We start from the raw sequence: 17865 nt of genomic DNA on the forward strand, positions 1-17865 counted from the left end.
TTATTACCTCCATGCCCATCTGCCCTCCCCTGCATCATCCCCCCCATTTTTTTTATCTTCTTCCCTCTTCTTTTCTGTGAGGTAAGATACCCAATTGAGTATATATGGTATTCCCTCCTCAGGCCAAATTTGATGAGATCAAGATTCACTCATTCCCCCCTCACCTGCCCTCTCCCCTCCTCCCGCAGAACTGCTTCCTCTTGCCACCTTTATGCAAGATAATCCACCCCATTCTATCATTTTATCTCTCCCTATCTCCCTCTCTCAATATATTCCTCTCTCATCCCTTAATTTGATTTTATTTCTTTTAGATATCTTCCCTTCATCTTCAACTCACCCTGTGTCCTCTCTCTCTCTCTGTCTCTCTATGTGTATATATATACACACACACACACACACACACACACACACACACACACATACATGTATACACACATGCACATATATATATATATATATACAAAAACATATATATATATGCATATTCCTTTCAGCTACTATGATATTGAGGTCTCATGAATCATACACATCATCTTTCTATGTAGGAATGTAAACAAAACAGTTCAACTTTAGTAAGTCCCTTAAGATTTCTCTTTCTTCTTTACCTTTTCATGCTTCTCTTGATTCTTGTGTTTCAAAGTCAAATTTTCTATTCAGTTCTGGTCTTTTCACTGAGAAAGCTTGAAAGTCCTCTATTTTATTGAAAATTCATATTTTGCCTTGGAGCATGACACTCAGTTTTGCTGGGTAGGTGATTCTTGGTTTTAATCCTAGCTCCATTGACCTCCAGAATATCGTATTCCAAGCCCTTCAGTCTCTTAATGCAGAAGCTGCCAGATCTTGGATTATTCTAATTGTGTATCCACAATACTCAAATTGTTTGTTTCTGGCTGCTTGCAGTATTTTCTCCTTGATCTGGGAGCTCTGGAGTTTGGTAACAATATTCCTAGGAGATTTCTTTTTGGGATCTGTTTGAGGAGGCGATCGGTGGATTCTTTCAATTTCTATTTTGCCCTGTGGCTCTAGAATATCAGGGCAGTTCTCCTTGACAATTTCTTGAAAGATGATATCTAGGCTCTTTTTTTGATCATGGCTTTCAGGTAGTCCAATAATTTTTAAATTATCTCTCCTGGATCTATTTTCCAGGTCAGTGGTTTTTCCAATGAGATATTTCACATTGTCTTTCATTTTTTCATTGCTTTGATTCTGTTTTATAATCTTGATTTCTCATAAACTCACTAGCTTCCACTTGCTCCAATCTAATTTTTAAGGTAGTATTTTCTTCAGTGGTCTGTTGAACCTCCTTTTCCATTTGGCTAATTCTGCCTTTCAAGGCATTTTTTTCCTCATTGGCTTTTTGGAGCTCTTTTGCCATTTGAGTTAGTCTATTTTTTAAGGTGTTGTTTCCTTCAGTGTATTTTTCAGGATTTTTTTGGGTCTCCTTTAGCAAGTCATTGACTTGTTTTTCATGGTTTCCTCCCATCCTTCTCATTTCTCTTCCCAATTTTTCCTCTACTTCTCTAACTTGCTTTTCCAAATCCTTTTTGAGCTCTTCCAAGGCCTGGAACCAGTTCATGTTTTTCTTGGAGGCTTTTGGTGTAGGCTCTTGCACTTTGTTGACTTCTTTAGGCTGTATGTTTTGGTCTTCTTTGTCACCAAAGAAAGAATCCAGAGTCTGAGACTGAATCTGGGTGTGTTTTCGCTGCCTGGCCATATTCCCAACCAACTAACTTGACCCTTGAGTTTTTCAGTGGGGTACGACTGCTCATAGACTAAAGTGTTCTATGTTCCACCTTTGGGGGGGATGCGCCAGCTCTGCCACACCAGCACTCCTCCTTCCCCAAGAACCCCCAGTCCAGACTGGGCTTAGATCTTCAGCAGGCTGTGCACTCCTGCTCTGATCTGCCACTTAATTCCTCCTACCAGGTGGGCCTGGGGCCAGAAGCAACAGCAGCTGTAGCTGCCCCACCTCCACTGCCCCAGGGGTGGTGGCCGAACCAGGAACTCCTTCCACTCCCACAGCTTTTCCCACTAACCTTCTCTGGTGTCTTTGGTGTTTGTGGGTTGAGAAGTCTGGTAACTGCCGCAGGGCACTAGGGCCCGCTCCGCCCAGCTCCTGTTCTGGTTGGTCCGAGCTGCTCCCATTGGGCTCTGCTCTGCTGCGCTCCCAGCTCCCAGGTCCCAGGTCCGTGTGGGATAGACCTCACCCAGAGACCATCCAAGCTGTCCTGGGCTGGAGCCCTGCTTCCCTCTGCTGTTTTGTGGGTTCTGCAGTTCTAGAATTGGTTCAGATCCATTTTTATAGGTTTTTGGAGGGACTCGGTGGGGAGCTCACACTAGTCCCTGCTTTCCAGCCACCATCTTGGCTCCACTCCCCCCCCCCCGTCCCGACCCCCCCTTTCTTATCTTCTTCCTCCTTCTTTCCTATGGGGTAAGATACCCAATTGAGTGTGTATGGTATTCCCTCCTCAGGTCAAATCCAATGAGAGCAAGATTTACTCATTCCTCCTGCCCTGCCCCCTCTTCACTTCCTACAGAACTGCTTTTTCTTGCCACTTTAATGCACGATAATTTACCCCATTCTATCTCTCCCTTTCTCCTTCTCTCAATATATTCCTCTCTTATCCCTTAATTTGATTTTATTTTTTTAGATATCATCTCTTCATATTCAACTCACCCTGTGCCCTCTCTCTCTATATATATATACACATACATATATACATACACACACACACACACACACATATATATATATATGTATATATATATATATATATACTTACACACACACACACACACACATATATATATATGTGTGTATATATATATATATATATATATATATATATATATATATATACACATACATACATATGCATATTCCTTTCAGCTACTCTGACACTGAGGTCTCATGAATCATACGCATCATCTTTCCATGTAGGAATGTAAGCAAAACAGTTCAACTTTAGTAAGTCCCTTATGATTTCTCTTTCTTCTTTACCCTTTCATGCTTCTCTTGATTCTTGTGTTTCAAAGTCAAATTTTCTATTCAGCTCTGGTCTTCACTGAGAAAGCTTGAAAGTCCTCTATTTTATTGAAAATCTATATTTTGCCTTGGAGTATGATACTCAGTTTTGCTGGGTAGGTGATTCTCGGTTTTAATCCTAGCTCCATTGACTTCCAGAATATCATATTCCAACCCCTTTGATCCCTTAATGTGGAAGCTACTAGATCCTGTATTATCCTGATTGTTTTTCCACAGTACTCAAATGGTTTCTTTCTGGCTGCTTGCAGTATTTTCTCCTTGACCTGGGACCTCTGGAATTGGTGGCAATATTCCTAGGAGTTTTCTTTTATGGGATCTCTTTGAGGAGGCAATCAGTGGATTCTTTCAATTTCTATTTTACCCTCTGGCTCTAGAATATCAGGGCAGTTCTCCTTGACAATTTCTTGAAAGATGATATCTAGGCTCTTTGTTGGATCATGGCTTTCAGGTAGTCCAATAATTTTTAAATTCTCTCTCATGGATCTATTTTCCAGGTTGGTGGTTTTTCCAATGAGATATTTGGCATTGTCTTCCAGTTTTTCATCCCTGTGGTTCTGTTTTATAGTATCTTGATTTCTCATAAAGTCACTAGCTTCCACTTGCTCCAATCTAATTTTAAAGTAGTATTTTCTTCAGTGGTCTTTTGGACCTCCTTTTCCATTTGGCTAATTCTGCCTTTCAAGGCATTCTTCTCCTCATTGGCTTTTTGGAGCTCTTTTGCCATTTGAGTTAGTCTATTTTTAATTTTTTATTAAATTTATTTATTTAACATATTTAGTTTTCAGCATTGATTTTCACAACAGTGTGAATTACAAATTTTCTCCCCATTTCTACCCTCCCTCCCACTCCAAGATGACGTATATTCTGATTGCCCTGTTCCCCATTCAGCCCTCCCTTCTGTCACCCCACTCCTCTCCCATCTCCTTTTCCCTTCCTTTCTTGTAGGGCAAGATAAATTTCTACACCCTATTGCCTGTGTATCTTATTTTCTAGATGCATGAAAAAACTTTTTTTTTTGTTTTTGAACATCTGTTTTTAAAACTTTGAGTTCCAAATTCTCTCCCCTCTTCCCTTCCCACCCACCCACCTCCCTATGAAGTTAAGCAATTCAACATAGGCCACATGCGTATCATTATGTATAACCCTTCCACAATACTCATGTTGTGAAAGAGCCCTGCTTCCCTCTGCTGTTTTGTGGGTTCTTCAGTTCTAGAATTGGTTCAGAGACATTTTTTATAGGTTTTTGGAGGGACTCAGCGAGGAGCTCACTGCTTTCCAGCCGCCATCTTGCCTCTGCCCCCGGAAGTCTGAGTTAGTCTATTTTTTAAGGTGTTGTTTTCTTCAATTTTTTTTTTCAGTATTTTTGGGGGTCTCCTTTAGCAAGTCATTGACTTGTTTTTCGTGATTTTCTCGCATCATTCTCATTTCTCATCCCAATTTTTCCTCTACTTCTCTAACTTGCTTTTCCAAATCCTTTTTGAGCTCTTCCATGGCCTGAGACCAGTTCATGTTTTTCTTGGAGGCTTTTGTTGTAGGCTCTTGCACTTTGTTGACTTCTGGCTATATGTTTTGGTCTTCTTTGTCACCAAAGAAAGATTCCAAAGTCTGAGACTGAATCTGGGTGTGTTTTTTCTGCCTGGCCATGTTCCCAGCCAACTTACTTGACCCTTGAGTTTTTCAGAAGGGTATGACTGCTTGCAGAGTAGAGAGTACTTTGCTCTAAGCTTGAGGGAATGGGCCGCTGTTTTCAGAGTTATTTCTTTACAGCCAGCTCTGCCACACCAGCACTCCTCCTTCTGCAATAACCACCAGCCTGGACCTGACTCAGATCTTAAGCTGGCTCTGCACTCCTGCTCTGATCCACCACTTAATTCCTCCCACCAGGTGGGCTTGGGGCCAGAAGCAACTGCAGCTATAGTTCCTTAGCTGCACTACCCCCACTGCCCCCAAGGCTGTGGCTGAACCAAACTCTTTTCACTCTGATCCCCGCAGCTTTTCCCACTAACTTTTTTCTGTTGTCTTTGGTGTTTGTGGGTTGAGAAGTCTGGTAACTGCCTCAGCTCACTCATTCAGGGTGCTAGGGCCTGTTCCGCCAGGCTCCAGGTCTGGTTGGTCCTGCTGCCCCCCATGGTGGGCTCTGCTCTGCTCCACTCCCAGCTTCATGCCCAATAGACCTCATCCAGCAACCATCCAGGCTGTCCTGGGCTGCATCCCTGCTTCCCTCTGCTATTTTGTGGGTTCTACAGTTCTAGAATTGGTTCGGAGCCATTTTTTATAGGTATTTGGAGGCACCTGGTGGGGAGCTCACACTAATCCCTGCTTTCCAGCCTCCATCTTGGCTCCACCCGCCCTGTACAATCTTAAGGGGGAGATGTAGCCAGTCTTGCTCTGAGAAAGTGAGTCCAAAGCATACATGTAACATCTGTAAGTTCTATCTTTTAAAAATCTACTTTTTTAATTAACAAAAATCTATTTTCTTTTTTCTCACTTTTCCCCCACTGAGACAAATACAAAGAAAACACCTGAAATAAACATACATTGCAAAGCAAAACAAATTCCTAAATTGAACATGTCAAAAAATATATTCTCAATCTCACCCTGAGTCCATCATTTCTGTCATGAGGTGGATAGTAGTATGATTTATCATGGAACATTCCTCTGGAATCATGGTTGGTCACTTGACTTGTTAAAGGTTTAAGATTGTCAGAGTTGTTTACCTTTATATGGTTGCTGCTACTGCATGAACTATTTTTCCCAATTCTCTTCACATCAGACTACATCAGTATGTACAAGTCTTCCCCTACATTCCACTAATTAATATTCCACTAATTAATATATCATAATGTCTTCCTCCATTGTCCAATTGCCAGGCATGTCACTAATTTCTAGCTATTTGCTACCAAACAAAAGGCCTTCTACAAATGTTTTTCCAACTATAGGTCTTCTTTCTTTAATCTCTTTGAGATATGGGCCTACTATAGTATGTGTAGATCAAAGGGTATCCAAATTGCCTTTCAGAATGCCAGGACCAATTCACAATTCCACAAATAGTACATTAGAATGCCTAGAAATTAGAAACACTAATGATTTATGTAGACTTATTCACTGTTTTAATTTTTAGTTTTGTGCTTCTCTAAGGAAATCATATACCATTATATATATATATGATTTGTTCTTCCTTTTTTTTTGGTGGGGGAAGGCAGGGCAATTAGGGTTAAGTGACTTGCCCAAGGTCACGCAGCTAGTACATGTGTCAAATGTATGAGGCCAGATTTGAACTCAGGTCCTCCTGATTCCAGGGCCAGTGCTCTACTCACTGAGCCACCTACCTGTCCCTGATTTGTTCTTTAAATCAACAATTCTTTGTGATTAATTATTTAGGCTCCAATTATTTTTAATAATTTCTTCAGTCTCCCTTCATTAAATATAATATTTTATTGTAGTTAATAAATGATGTATTTTTTTTATTTTTGTGAGGTTTTAATGCCCTAATAAACATGGTCATTTTTTGTAAAGATGCTGTGCACAGCTGAAAAATATATACAATTATCCCTTGACATTCACATGTTTTACATTCACAGTTATGGTTGTGGTTGACCATCAATAATTAAATGGGCATTTTTGGAGATTTGTGGTGTACTGTGGAAAACTACAAAAATTACTAAGTCATAAACACATAAATTTTATTAAAATTCATTTATTAAATTATTTATCTATTTTATAATTTACTATCAAAAGTTTTATATATATTTATATGTATATAAATATATATAATAAACAGTTAAATTTTCTTAAAACTTTCAGTGCATTAAAGAACTACTAGCTATGTACCCTTTTTGGAAACATCTCCTCTGCCTCTCTACCACCCAGACTCAAGTCACCTTATATTCTCTAGCAGTGATCTTTGTATCTTGTGCTTTTTGTAGGAGAAGGAAATTCATGAAGCAGTTGCTGCAACTACAAAGAAGCAGCAAAGACTCTGCATAGTGTGCAAGATACTAATCTCTCTTGCACAGAAAGTGCAACTTTTTATAAGTGCATTGTACTGTTTTATTGTTTTGTGTGTTAAATAAATATGACCAGAATTATTAAAAATAGAGGTTAGGGGTAGGTCCTAGATTTATTCGTGATTTTTCACATTTGAGGTGGCCCTGCGCCCCTAACTCTATCCTATGGAGGGATGACTGCATACTCCTTTCTATTTCCATTTAGTAATCACCAGAGCTTTATCATATCTAAATTTCTAAAATTCTATTCAGTTCCTTAATTTTTTTCTTCTATATTTTTGTTAGATTTGTCTAGGTCTGAAAGGGGTATCTTGAGATTCCTCATTAGTTTTACTGCCATTTCCCCAAACATTCATTTAGCTTTTCTTTTTATTATTTAAATGAAATGTCATTTGATGTTTTTATGTTTAAGTGTTAACATTATTAACTCATTCTCAATGATGCCTTTCTGAATCATTCACTATTTTTCATCATATATCACCATTTCTTTTAACCAAGTCTATTTTTTCTTTTGCCTTGACTGAGATTATGATTTCTACTTCCATATTTTTTACTTCAGCTGAAGCTTAATAGATATTGTTCCAGTTCCTAATTTTCACCCAGCATAAATGTTTATGTTTCAAGTCTATTATTTACAAATAAGATACTGTTGAATTCTGCTTTCAAATCCTTCCTACTATCCTCTTCCATTTTATGGATGAGTTTATTCCATTCACATTCACTCTTATGATAATTATCTATTTCCATCTGATTCTTTTATATCTTTCCTTTTCTTTTCTTCCTATTTCTTCTTTACAAAGAAACAGTGGGTAACATGAATCATTGCTCTGCACTTGAGACAATTGCTGCTGTTTCCCTGTCCCCTGTTTTCTTTCACTTGCCCAGAGCCCAGTCACAGGTTCTTACCATTTTTTTCTTTCTTTCCTCTTATGTCCCTCTTCGTGATCCACTGATGCTAAATTTGTTTTGCTTATGACTACTTCTTCCCTGAATCTACCCTACCTCTTATTCTTTCCTGTTTCCTGATTTAAGAAGATGTATTTCTGTACCTGACTATATATTCTTCCCTCCTTTGACCAGTTTAAACAAAAATGGGGTTCAATTATCACTCATACTCCCACTTCTTCCTCTTTGTATAAACTTCTACTTGAACTCCATCATTATGTGAGATAATTTCCTGTACCCTCCCTGCCCTTTTTTCCCTTTCTGCATTCCTTTTCCATTCTTTTTCCTTTCTTCTTTTAAAATCATCAAAACATACTAAACATTTCCTGACCCTCTGTCTTATTTTAATCTTTTTATGACTCCTTAAAATATACTATTTCCTTGCCCCTTTGGAATGTCCATCCATGTTTAGTCTCTTATGATTGCTCATATTTACCTTTTACTGTTTCCCTTGATGCTCATGTATGCATTTCAAATTTTTTAATTAACTTCATTCTTTTCATCAAGGAATGCTTGAAAGTCCCCTATCTTATAAAAACATGTTTTTCTCCCAGTTTTACTGGGTTATTCTTGCTTATTAGCCTATATTTTTTGCCTTTTACAATAATGTATTTAATTTTTCTTACATTTTTTCCTGGTTTTCATTCTAATCTCCTAGCTCCATGGAAAAGGTAGCTACATACTCTTTTGTATGCTCCTGTTACTCCTATATACCTTAATTCTTTCCTGCAGTATTGTTTACTTACTCTGGGGTTGTAGCCATTAATAGTGTTTTCTTTTTTAGAGTTTGTTACAGGTAGTGACTAAACTGAGTTTATTTTCACTCTGGCCTCTTTTTCAAAGAAATTTGGATAGCTTTTTCTCATGATATGTTGAAATGTTATGTAGAGGCTCCATATTAAGGCATGGATTTCAGCAAGTTTAACACTTCTTAAACTCTCTCTCCTTGATGTGTTTTCAAGGTCTACTTTTTTTGATATGTGGCACCATGCATCTTCTATTTTTCAGTATTTTTATTTTATTTTAATATTTCTTGTCTCTCAGAGTCATTATCTCCTGTTTAATTCACTTCAATTTTCAAGGAGTCTGTTCTTTCACTAAGATTTTATAATTCTTCTCCTAAAATGTTAAATCTCTTTGCAAGTCATTCCTCAACAGCACTCATCTCCTTTCTAATTCTTTCCTCTAGCACCCTTACTTTATTTGTGAAATAACTTTGAACTTTAAAAGAAAACCTCTTACTTTGTTTCTTCCAGGTATTCTAGTTGAACTTCTATAAAGCTGTGTTTTTCTTGGAGGGTTTGCTTATGGCCATTTTGGCGTCATTCTCTTCTTACAGGTTTGGATCTTTAGTCTACCTGTCACCATAAGATATTTTTATGAAAAGAGTCTAAATTTTGTTTAGTCTTTTTTCAAGCCTTACTTCCCAAATTTGAACAACTTCACGTGAACAACTAGATATAGCTTCAATATACTGAAGTTGGTCCCCCTCTGTCAGACAGCTAGCAGGTTATGCAATTTGAATGAAGAACTACATGTGGAGTCTCCTGTTCTCTGAGTTCCTTGTCTTCATTACTCAGCTGAAGGCTTCATACTGTTATGGTGATTGAACCTCAGACCCAGATCTATGGTCAGAGCCACACAGCGGCTGTTAGCTTCTGTTCCTGCTCGTTTTTCAGTAAGTGACCTCAAGTCTGCAATAGCTCCTTGTCCTTGGTCCACCAGTGCTAGGCAGAGGTTCATTTCTCAAGCTTCATAGGAACTGAGGACCAAGTGTGGGGTAAAATGGGCAGACCTTCCAAATGACTTCTGGTTCTGCTCTTCACACAACATTAAGCCCTACCTTGCTATATCTGGGACATAACAGAAGGCCTCAGTTCAGTCTCCAAGGCAGAAGGCTCTATATGTCACTCTCCATCCCCAATGTGCACAAAACCTCTCTATCTTCCTCTGCATACCTGGGTGGGAAAATGACTTACTGATTTTTCCTTGATTTTCCTCATCACAATTTGGTCTGCTGTTCTTCCTAGGCCTTTGTTGGAATAGTTTTGGGGGAGACCTGTGTTATACTGGCTCCTCTATACTATTCAGGGTGGACTGACCAATAATCTATTTCTACCACCACCCCTTTTTTTAAAGCACAATGACTTTTTTCAGTTTCAAATTCTCTGCCTCTCCCTATTTCCTTCCCAACCATGAGAAGGCTAGAAAAAATTACAAATATAGATAGTCATACAAAACAAATTTCCATATTAGACATGTTTGGAAAAAAAAGAAAGAAAAAAATTATGCTTCAGTCTGTACTCTGACTCTGTAAGTTCTCTAACTGGAGAATGATAGTATGTTTCATTGTAAGTTCTTCAGAACTGTGATAAGTCATTGTGTTACCCAGAGTTATTACTCTTTTAAAACTGATTATCTTTGTAATATTGCTATTATTGTGTAGATTGTTCTCCCACTTCTGATCACATCACTTTGCATCAGTTCATATAAGTCTTCACAGGTTTTTTTTTTCTGAAACCATACACTTCATCATTTCTTAAAGCATAATAGTAGTCAATTGCATTCATATACTGTACTATAATTTGTTCAAACATTTCCCAATTGATAAACATTCCTCTCATTTCCAGTTTTTAGCCACCACAAAAGGAACTGCTATAAATATTTTTGAACATAGGGGTCCTTTTCATCTTTCTTTGATATCCTTGAGATATAGTTCTAGTAGTGATACTGCTGGATTAGAGGGTAAACACAGTTTAATAGCCTTTTGGGCATAGTTCCAAACTGCTTTTCAGAATGGTCGGATTAAAATGCTCCCCACTGCAGTGTAACCTCTGCTGCCACCTCACTGTGCTCCTGGCCAGTCCTTGTCCAATGCTCACAGACCTCTTTATCTTCATAAGCTACCTTAGACTGGAAAAAATGATTCACTATTACTTTTTCTTAGCTTTTTCCAAAAAGATAAGTATTTTCTAGGATGGTTATAGAGGATGTATGTTAGGTGAGCTGAGCCATAGATAATCTCTTAATTGCCAAATTATATAGTCTTTCCTTGGTTCACTCTTTTACATACCTTCACTTGTTTTTCAAAATCTATGCTCACAACTACCACCATGCTACACTATGCAGATTTTGCTATCATACTTCAGCTATCATCTCCTTCTGTCCCTGCTGCCCTTTTCTCCCATAGTTAATTTATTCTTGAAACTACCCTTATGAGGAAGGCCCCAGACCAGCAATCTTTCATTCTCCCAACTTTGCCACCATGACCTCAGATGAGTTCCTTACTTTCCTACCCCCCTCCTTTTCAGGTCCCTTTTATGTGTTGTCTTCTTCCCTTTAAAATGTAAAGTCCTTGAAGGCAAAAAGTGTCTTTTTTTTGGAGGGGGGAAGGCAGGGCAATTGCGGTTAAGTGACTTGCCCAAGGTCACATAGCTAGTAAGTGTGTCAAGGGTCTGAGTCTGGATTTGAACTCAGGTGCCCCTGGCTCCAGGGCTGGTGCTCTACTCACTGCGCCACCTCCCTGCCCCTGTCTTATTTTTTTAAGCTTCTATTTACATCCCCAGCACTTAGCACAGTGCTTAGTGCCAAGTAAATAATAAATTTTTGTTGGTTTCACCACCATCACCACCATCCCTGCCATAGCCTTTACCTGCGAAAGCTTCTCTATCCAAGATCTTTTCGGAAATTAAGGAAGCTACCCATTAGAAACAAATCAATAACACATAGCTATAATTCCACAATAATCTGATGACTTGAAACAACTAGTTCTCCTAATGATAAGTCTGTGTTTGTCTTTGTCTATTTCTCTCTCTTGCTGTGTCTCTGTCTCTATCTCTCTCTGTCTCAAACTTCTCATTCTATAATCCTTCAATCTCTCCCTTTCTCTCTTAAATAGGTGTTGTATTACTTGTGAATTATGATTAGTACTGTTGTTTTGTGCTCAAGTTTCTTCTGAGGACAACTTCTCTAGTCTATGTCTTTAGAAGGTTAAACCCAGGACCTATTCCTATCAAACAATAAGTGTATGGTAGAATCAAGCATATCTTATCATTTGTCAAATCCTAAAATCACTTATTGTTCCAGTAACATTCTGAGCCAGGTGTCCATTGCCCATGCTATTAGAGGAAGACAGATAAGATTGGGCTCAGGATAGAAGGGAGACAAAGTTACTGATTCTTTCTTATCTTTTTAGATGCCATCTCAAAACTCTTACAGTAAAGCCAACCTTAGGACAATGGCAACTAATGGTAGGAAAGGAATGAATTCTACCTCCACTGCTTTATCAGTATTTTACTTCTATATGTATCTGTGTGTACATATATATATATATATATATATATATATATATGATAAAAATTGACCCGTTAAACAGCATATTCACATAAAATGATACTAGAGTCCCCAGAGCTTTCTCATTGACCCTGAAAGACACGAAATATCACTTATAAAACTGAATCATCACTTTGGAGAATTATTCTTCTTTTCTTTCCAACAAGAGAATCCTTCAATAAAAGTGAACCTTTAGTCAACACTCACAAACAGCAACTTTACTACTGGTGTGGAAATACAAATTAAGAATTTAGGAACTGATGTATACATTTACTGAATTTTTAGGGACTTTAAGAGCTTTTTTTTTTAACTTACGCAACTCTTAGGGTCTCGAGTCTCCAAAGGGAACGAGCATGAATGGATACAGCACCACCTTCATAATGAACTGTTCTGTTAAGAAAAATAGGAGGCATACATTGAGTTTAGGGGTTTTTGGTCTTTGAAATGTGAATACTATTCAGAATTAGAAAAAAGGCAAATATCTCAAGCTACAGCAATCCTAGAAAACAATCTTATAGGGATCTTATCAAAGACAATCATGATGGCCATGCACTGAAATATGGACTAAGTGAATAAACAAAAGGTTAAAGCCATAGGTTTGCTGGCTGGTTTGGTCTTCTGAAGTACCACATATATAGGTGGAGACCTAAAAAAAATAAATATAGCCAACACAAGAAAAAATAAAAATAATGACACTAGAATAACTTGGATAAGCATTCAGCATAAATATTTCAATTACCCTGTTGCTTTCATTCCCGCCCCCCACCACCACCACTACCACCAAATTGTACCTCTTAAATGACTGGATTTTACTTGGATTAACAAAAAATTGTCAGTTATAACTGACAAGGCAATATCATATGACGGAAAAAATAATGGGTTTAGAATCACAAAACTTTGTTTCAAATCCTGGTTCTGTTTTTCCCATCTGTAGTAGGAACAATATCCTAAGCTCTGCCCCTATTCAAGTTGGATTAGTTATTTCTTAAAAGTAAATCCTTCAAGATTTGATTGGCTCAGGGGACTAAAGGCTTGAGCTGCTGATATCATGTCCTTGTTGCCTGAGGACAATACAACTCAAGGTATCTAATCTGATGCTTGGCAAATGAATCAGGATAGGTAATTCAGGCAAGAATGCTTAAAGAGTTGAATCAATTCCAGGTTTTCCTTTCCTTTTTGCCTATCCTTGCTGAATAGCCTTCTTTAACTATAGTTAAGTAATTCTTCTTTTGTTAACTGTTTAATGACCTAAGAATGTCTCATCTTATTCCCCATATAAAACCTAATTGGCCAGAGGACTAGCCTGAGTCTACCTCAGAACACTATCAATGTGATCCTAGTCACAAATTTTCTGGTTAGTACAGTTATATATAAATATAAAATCCTCTTGGGTCTATAATCAACTCGTGATATAAGGTAAGAATACTAGATGTTAATCATTAAGAGACATGAGATATAGATCCAGCTCTGCCACTGACAAGTAGTGTGATTCTGGGTACATACTTTCACAATTTAGGGGTCAGTTTCCTTATCTGAACAATGACTAAATCATTTCTAAGGTCTCTTCCAGTTTTAACCTATCATTTCTATGCTATCTTCACCATCTTGTATTTTTACTAGAATAGACTACCATGTAACATCCTGGTACCTTCTCTGCAACTGAGCCTTACAGAAACCTAGTGCAATGAGAGGTTAAATGACTTGATCAGGGTCACACAGCTAGTGTGTATGTCAATGGCAGGCCTTGAACCTAAGTCTTTCTGGCTTTAAGGTCAGCCTTCCATTCACTTCACCACACTGTCTCTCTTTTTCTCTTTTATCTCCATCAAACTTTTATTTCTTCTCAATGACTTTCAGCCATGCCTTTTCCCACTGCCACATCTTAGTCCTGGCAGTCATCAATTTTCATCTGTATTTACTGTTTACAATAGCTTCTCAGCCACTCTTCCTATCTCTGTTCTTTTCTTCATTCAACACATTCTGCATCTAATTGTATAATTAATCTTAAAATAGAGTCTTCACTATGCCCTTTCCTTGCTCAAAAACCTATTATGTCCTTCTACTGCTAACCACATTAAAATCTGTGTACTCTCCCTGGCTATCAACTGGGGATTTGTAGAGGTACACAAATCACTTCACCTCTGGCCTTAAGTTTCTTAAATTAAGATTAAATTATATAAATGTGAGGTTCTATATGTTAGGATATACATAGAAACATATCTATATATTTTATAAATTATATATATATATATATACACACACATATATATATACATACATATATATTATATATATAATGTATATAGATAGATAGATAGATAGATAGATAGATAGATATACATATATAACATAAAGGGAAAATACTGTGGTCGGACTGAGACAATCAATTAATAGAAGCAAGGAAGAAATAGAAATAGCTTCAGAAAATCTCCCACCTCCAAATTCTGTAACTTGGCCAACTATCTTAAATAAAAATTCATTAGCATTACACAAATTATTTTTTTAAAAAGAAGAAGAAAAATAATTGAGTTATATAGATGAGTTTCATTTGCTCCATAACCTGTCAAGATACTAATCTTAATCATCTAAACTAAACTTTAAAAAATATCAACTTTGAGAAGAAAAACTTGAGTTAACATTATTACTTTCAAATGGTTCCCTTAATGATAAATAAAAATAAAGTTTCAGCATCTGGATTAGCCTAAACAATACTTCTTTACTCAAGTGTCATTTTTAGGGATTCATTTGGGTTCACTAATAAGTACATAAGAAGATAAAGTTGTTAAAATCTGTGATTCAGGTTTAAGTTTAAAATGTCACCAGTAGTAGTGGAGGAAAATACACAAGTAATTGTAGCATAGAATGTGAATGGGAGGAATTTATCCATAAAACAGAAATGGATAGCAGATTAAAAATCTGAATTCAACAATATGTTGCTTTCAGGAAACATTTTTTAAAATGAGATATAAAGATAAAGGGCAGGAGTAGAATTTAGTATGAAAAATGCAGAGATAGTAATCATAATCTCAGACAAAGCTAAAGTTAAAATAGATTTAATCAAAAGTAAAAACCAGAGAAACTACACTGTGTTCGCAATATTATTCAATATTGTTCTAGACCACTTAAAACACCTAGACAGTATAAAATACCTTAACTTATACCTGCCAAAACAGATGCAGAAACTATATGAAAATAAATATAAAATACTTTTTATACAAATAAACTCAGATCTAAATAACTTAAGTAATATTTATCGTTCATGGGTAGGTAAAGACAATATAATTTTTAAATCATAATTTTATACAACTAATCTATTCAATGTCATCCCAGTTAAATTACTAAAATTTATTGTACTGAGTTATAAAAAATAATAAAAGTTCATTTGGAAGAACGAATTTGGTCAGAAACTTCAAAGAAACCACAGAGTAAAGATATTCCATTCTGTTGTTTAAGATAGTACTCACCCCACAGAGTTACTGTAAGGATCAAATGAGATGATGGATGTCTATATGCAATATATAGGTAAAAGACTTTAAAATCTACATAAATTTAAGACCTATACAAAAGTCACACATATTATTGCGTGCACTATCTCTGTCATTTGCATATCAAATAGTTTAGATCATTTGGAACCAAAAGCTTTGGCATTAAAAACATGAAGTACTATTTTTTAGTATATACTACTAGTATATACTAATTATACACACTATATATACTAACAATAATTTTTTAACAACAGTGCTACTTGCCACCACTGTAGTTGTGTAAGACCAATAACATGAGCACATAGCAGGGCTGCTAGCACAGGTTCTTTGATCTGCTTTTTGAAGGAAAGCAATATACATATATATCATTCACTTAGTTCAAGGAAAAGCCAGCACCCTGAACTTCAGAGCAAATACAGAGAAAATATAAACAAAGCAAATAACACAAATCAACAGACAGGCTTCTAGCTGTCTGACCAAAGCTACACATACATAGTTACCAGAGAGAGAGAAGCACCAACATCTGGGTTTTCAAAGCCATTGGGGCTCCTTAATGGCTACCCAGAGTCTCCACACCAACACTCTTTCTATGAGTGAGCCCCAAACAAAATGCTAATCTAAGAGTATGTATATACACCTTCAGGGTCAGAGAGCTTCACACCTCTCAAGAGCTTCACACCTCTCCTGATCTAATTATCAAAAGGGTGTAGGCTTTCCTACAAACAAAGGCAAGACTCAATGAAAGGCACTTGACTGCCTTAGTGCTGAGAAGCACTCCAGAACAAAAAACAACAGAAAGTCCTACTTTGCTTGTCCTTACATTCCTCCCCTCCAGGATCCTTAGTCTTACAATCTAAATGGCCATGGATCCTGGAACAAATAGAAGCACTATACTTTGCAATCCCATCACATAATAGCTTATTAGTAAGGTAGCCACATAGTCTTAAATAAAGCATATCAGGGGCGGAGCCAAGATGGCAGCTGGAAAGCAGGGAATTGCTTAAGCTCTCCCCCAAATACCTCCAAACACATGTGAAAAATGGCTCTGAACAAATTCTAGAGCTGCAAAACCCACGACATAGCAGAGGGAAACAGGTCTCCAGCCCAGGAGAGCCAGGATGGTCGCCAGGAAGGGGTCGATCGCACAGTGCTGAGAGTGGGGGACAGCCCAGCGTGGGCCATGCCCAGACAGACCAGACCCTGAGTCAGCCAGCCAGAACAGGCCTTGGGGCCATGAAACAGTGAGTTGTGGCAGTTACCAGACTTCTCAACCCACAAATGCAAAAGAGCAGGTTAGGGGGAAACTGCAGGATCGAGTTCAGAACAGCCCAGCCTCCAGGTCTGGGGGTGGAGGAATGGAGGAAGTGGGGCAGCGGTGGAGGTAGCAGCAGCAGGAAGCTCCTGAGGCTGCTTCCAGAGCCCCAGCGCCAGCTGCTTCCCAAGTCCGTAGCTCCCATAGTGGGAGGAATCTAGCAGCAGATCAGAACAGGAGTGCAAGGAGCACTTTGTGGGCACAAAGGCAGATTCTCTTGCTGTGCCTTGCACGGATCTGTATTGCGGTCCTGGTTGGTGGTTCTTGTGGGAGAAGGAGCACTGCTGTGACAGAGCCTGGGGTGAAGGTGGAGTAGAAGTAGCTCTGAAAACAGCAGTGCTTGGACCCTAAAGCTTGGAACAAAGTACTCTCTACTCTACAAGCAGTCATATCCTGACAAAAAGCTCAAGGGTCAAGTAGTTGGCTGGCAACATGAACAGGCAGTGAAAACGAACTCAGACTCAAACTCAGACTCAAACTAAAACAAAGAAGATCAGAACATACAGCCAGAGGAAGTCAACAAAGTCAAAGAGCCTATATCAAAAGCCTCCAAGAAAAATTTGAATTGGGCTCAGGCCATGGAAGAGCTCAAAAAGGATTTGGAAAACCAAATAAGAGAAGTAGAGGAAAAATTGGGAAGAGAAATGAGAGTAATGCAAGAAAACCATGAAAAACAAGTCAGTGACTTGCTAAAGGAGACCCCCAAAATACTGAAGAAAATAGCACCTTAAAGAATAG

The 17865-nt window shown here is 37.9% G+C and overlaps 1 protein-coding gene across 4 annotated transcripts in view; it reads right to left on the reverse strand.

The window, feature by feature from the left end:
- RYR2 (ryanodine receptor 2) overlaps positions 1–17865 on the reverse strand; it is an 828134-nt gene that overhangs the window by 468251 nt on the left and 342018 nt on the right. For all 4 annotated transcript variants that reach the window (XM_036753924.1, XM_036753927.1, XM_036753925.1 and 1 more), the window contains exon 11: positions 12646–12720. In XM_036753924.1, coding sequence (XP_036609819.1) covers positions 12646–12720 — 75 coding nt within the window. The remainder of the gene's footprint in view (positions 1–12645; positions 12721–17865) is intronic.

This window comes from Trichosurus vulpecula, chromosome 4 (genome assembly GCF_011100635.1).
Source record: "Trichosurus vulpecula isolate mTriVul1 chromosome 4, mTriVul1.pri, whole genome shotgun sequence".
In the NCBI taxonomy this organism is placed as follows: Eukaryota; Metazoa; Chordata; class Mammalia; order Diprotodontia; family Phalangeridae; genus Trichosurus; species Trichosurus vulpecula.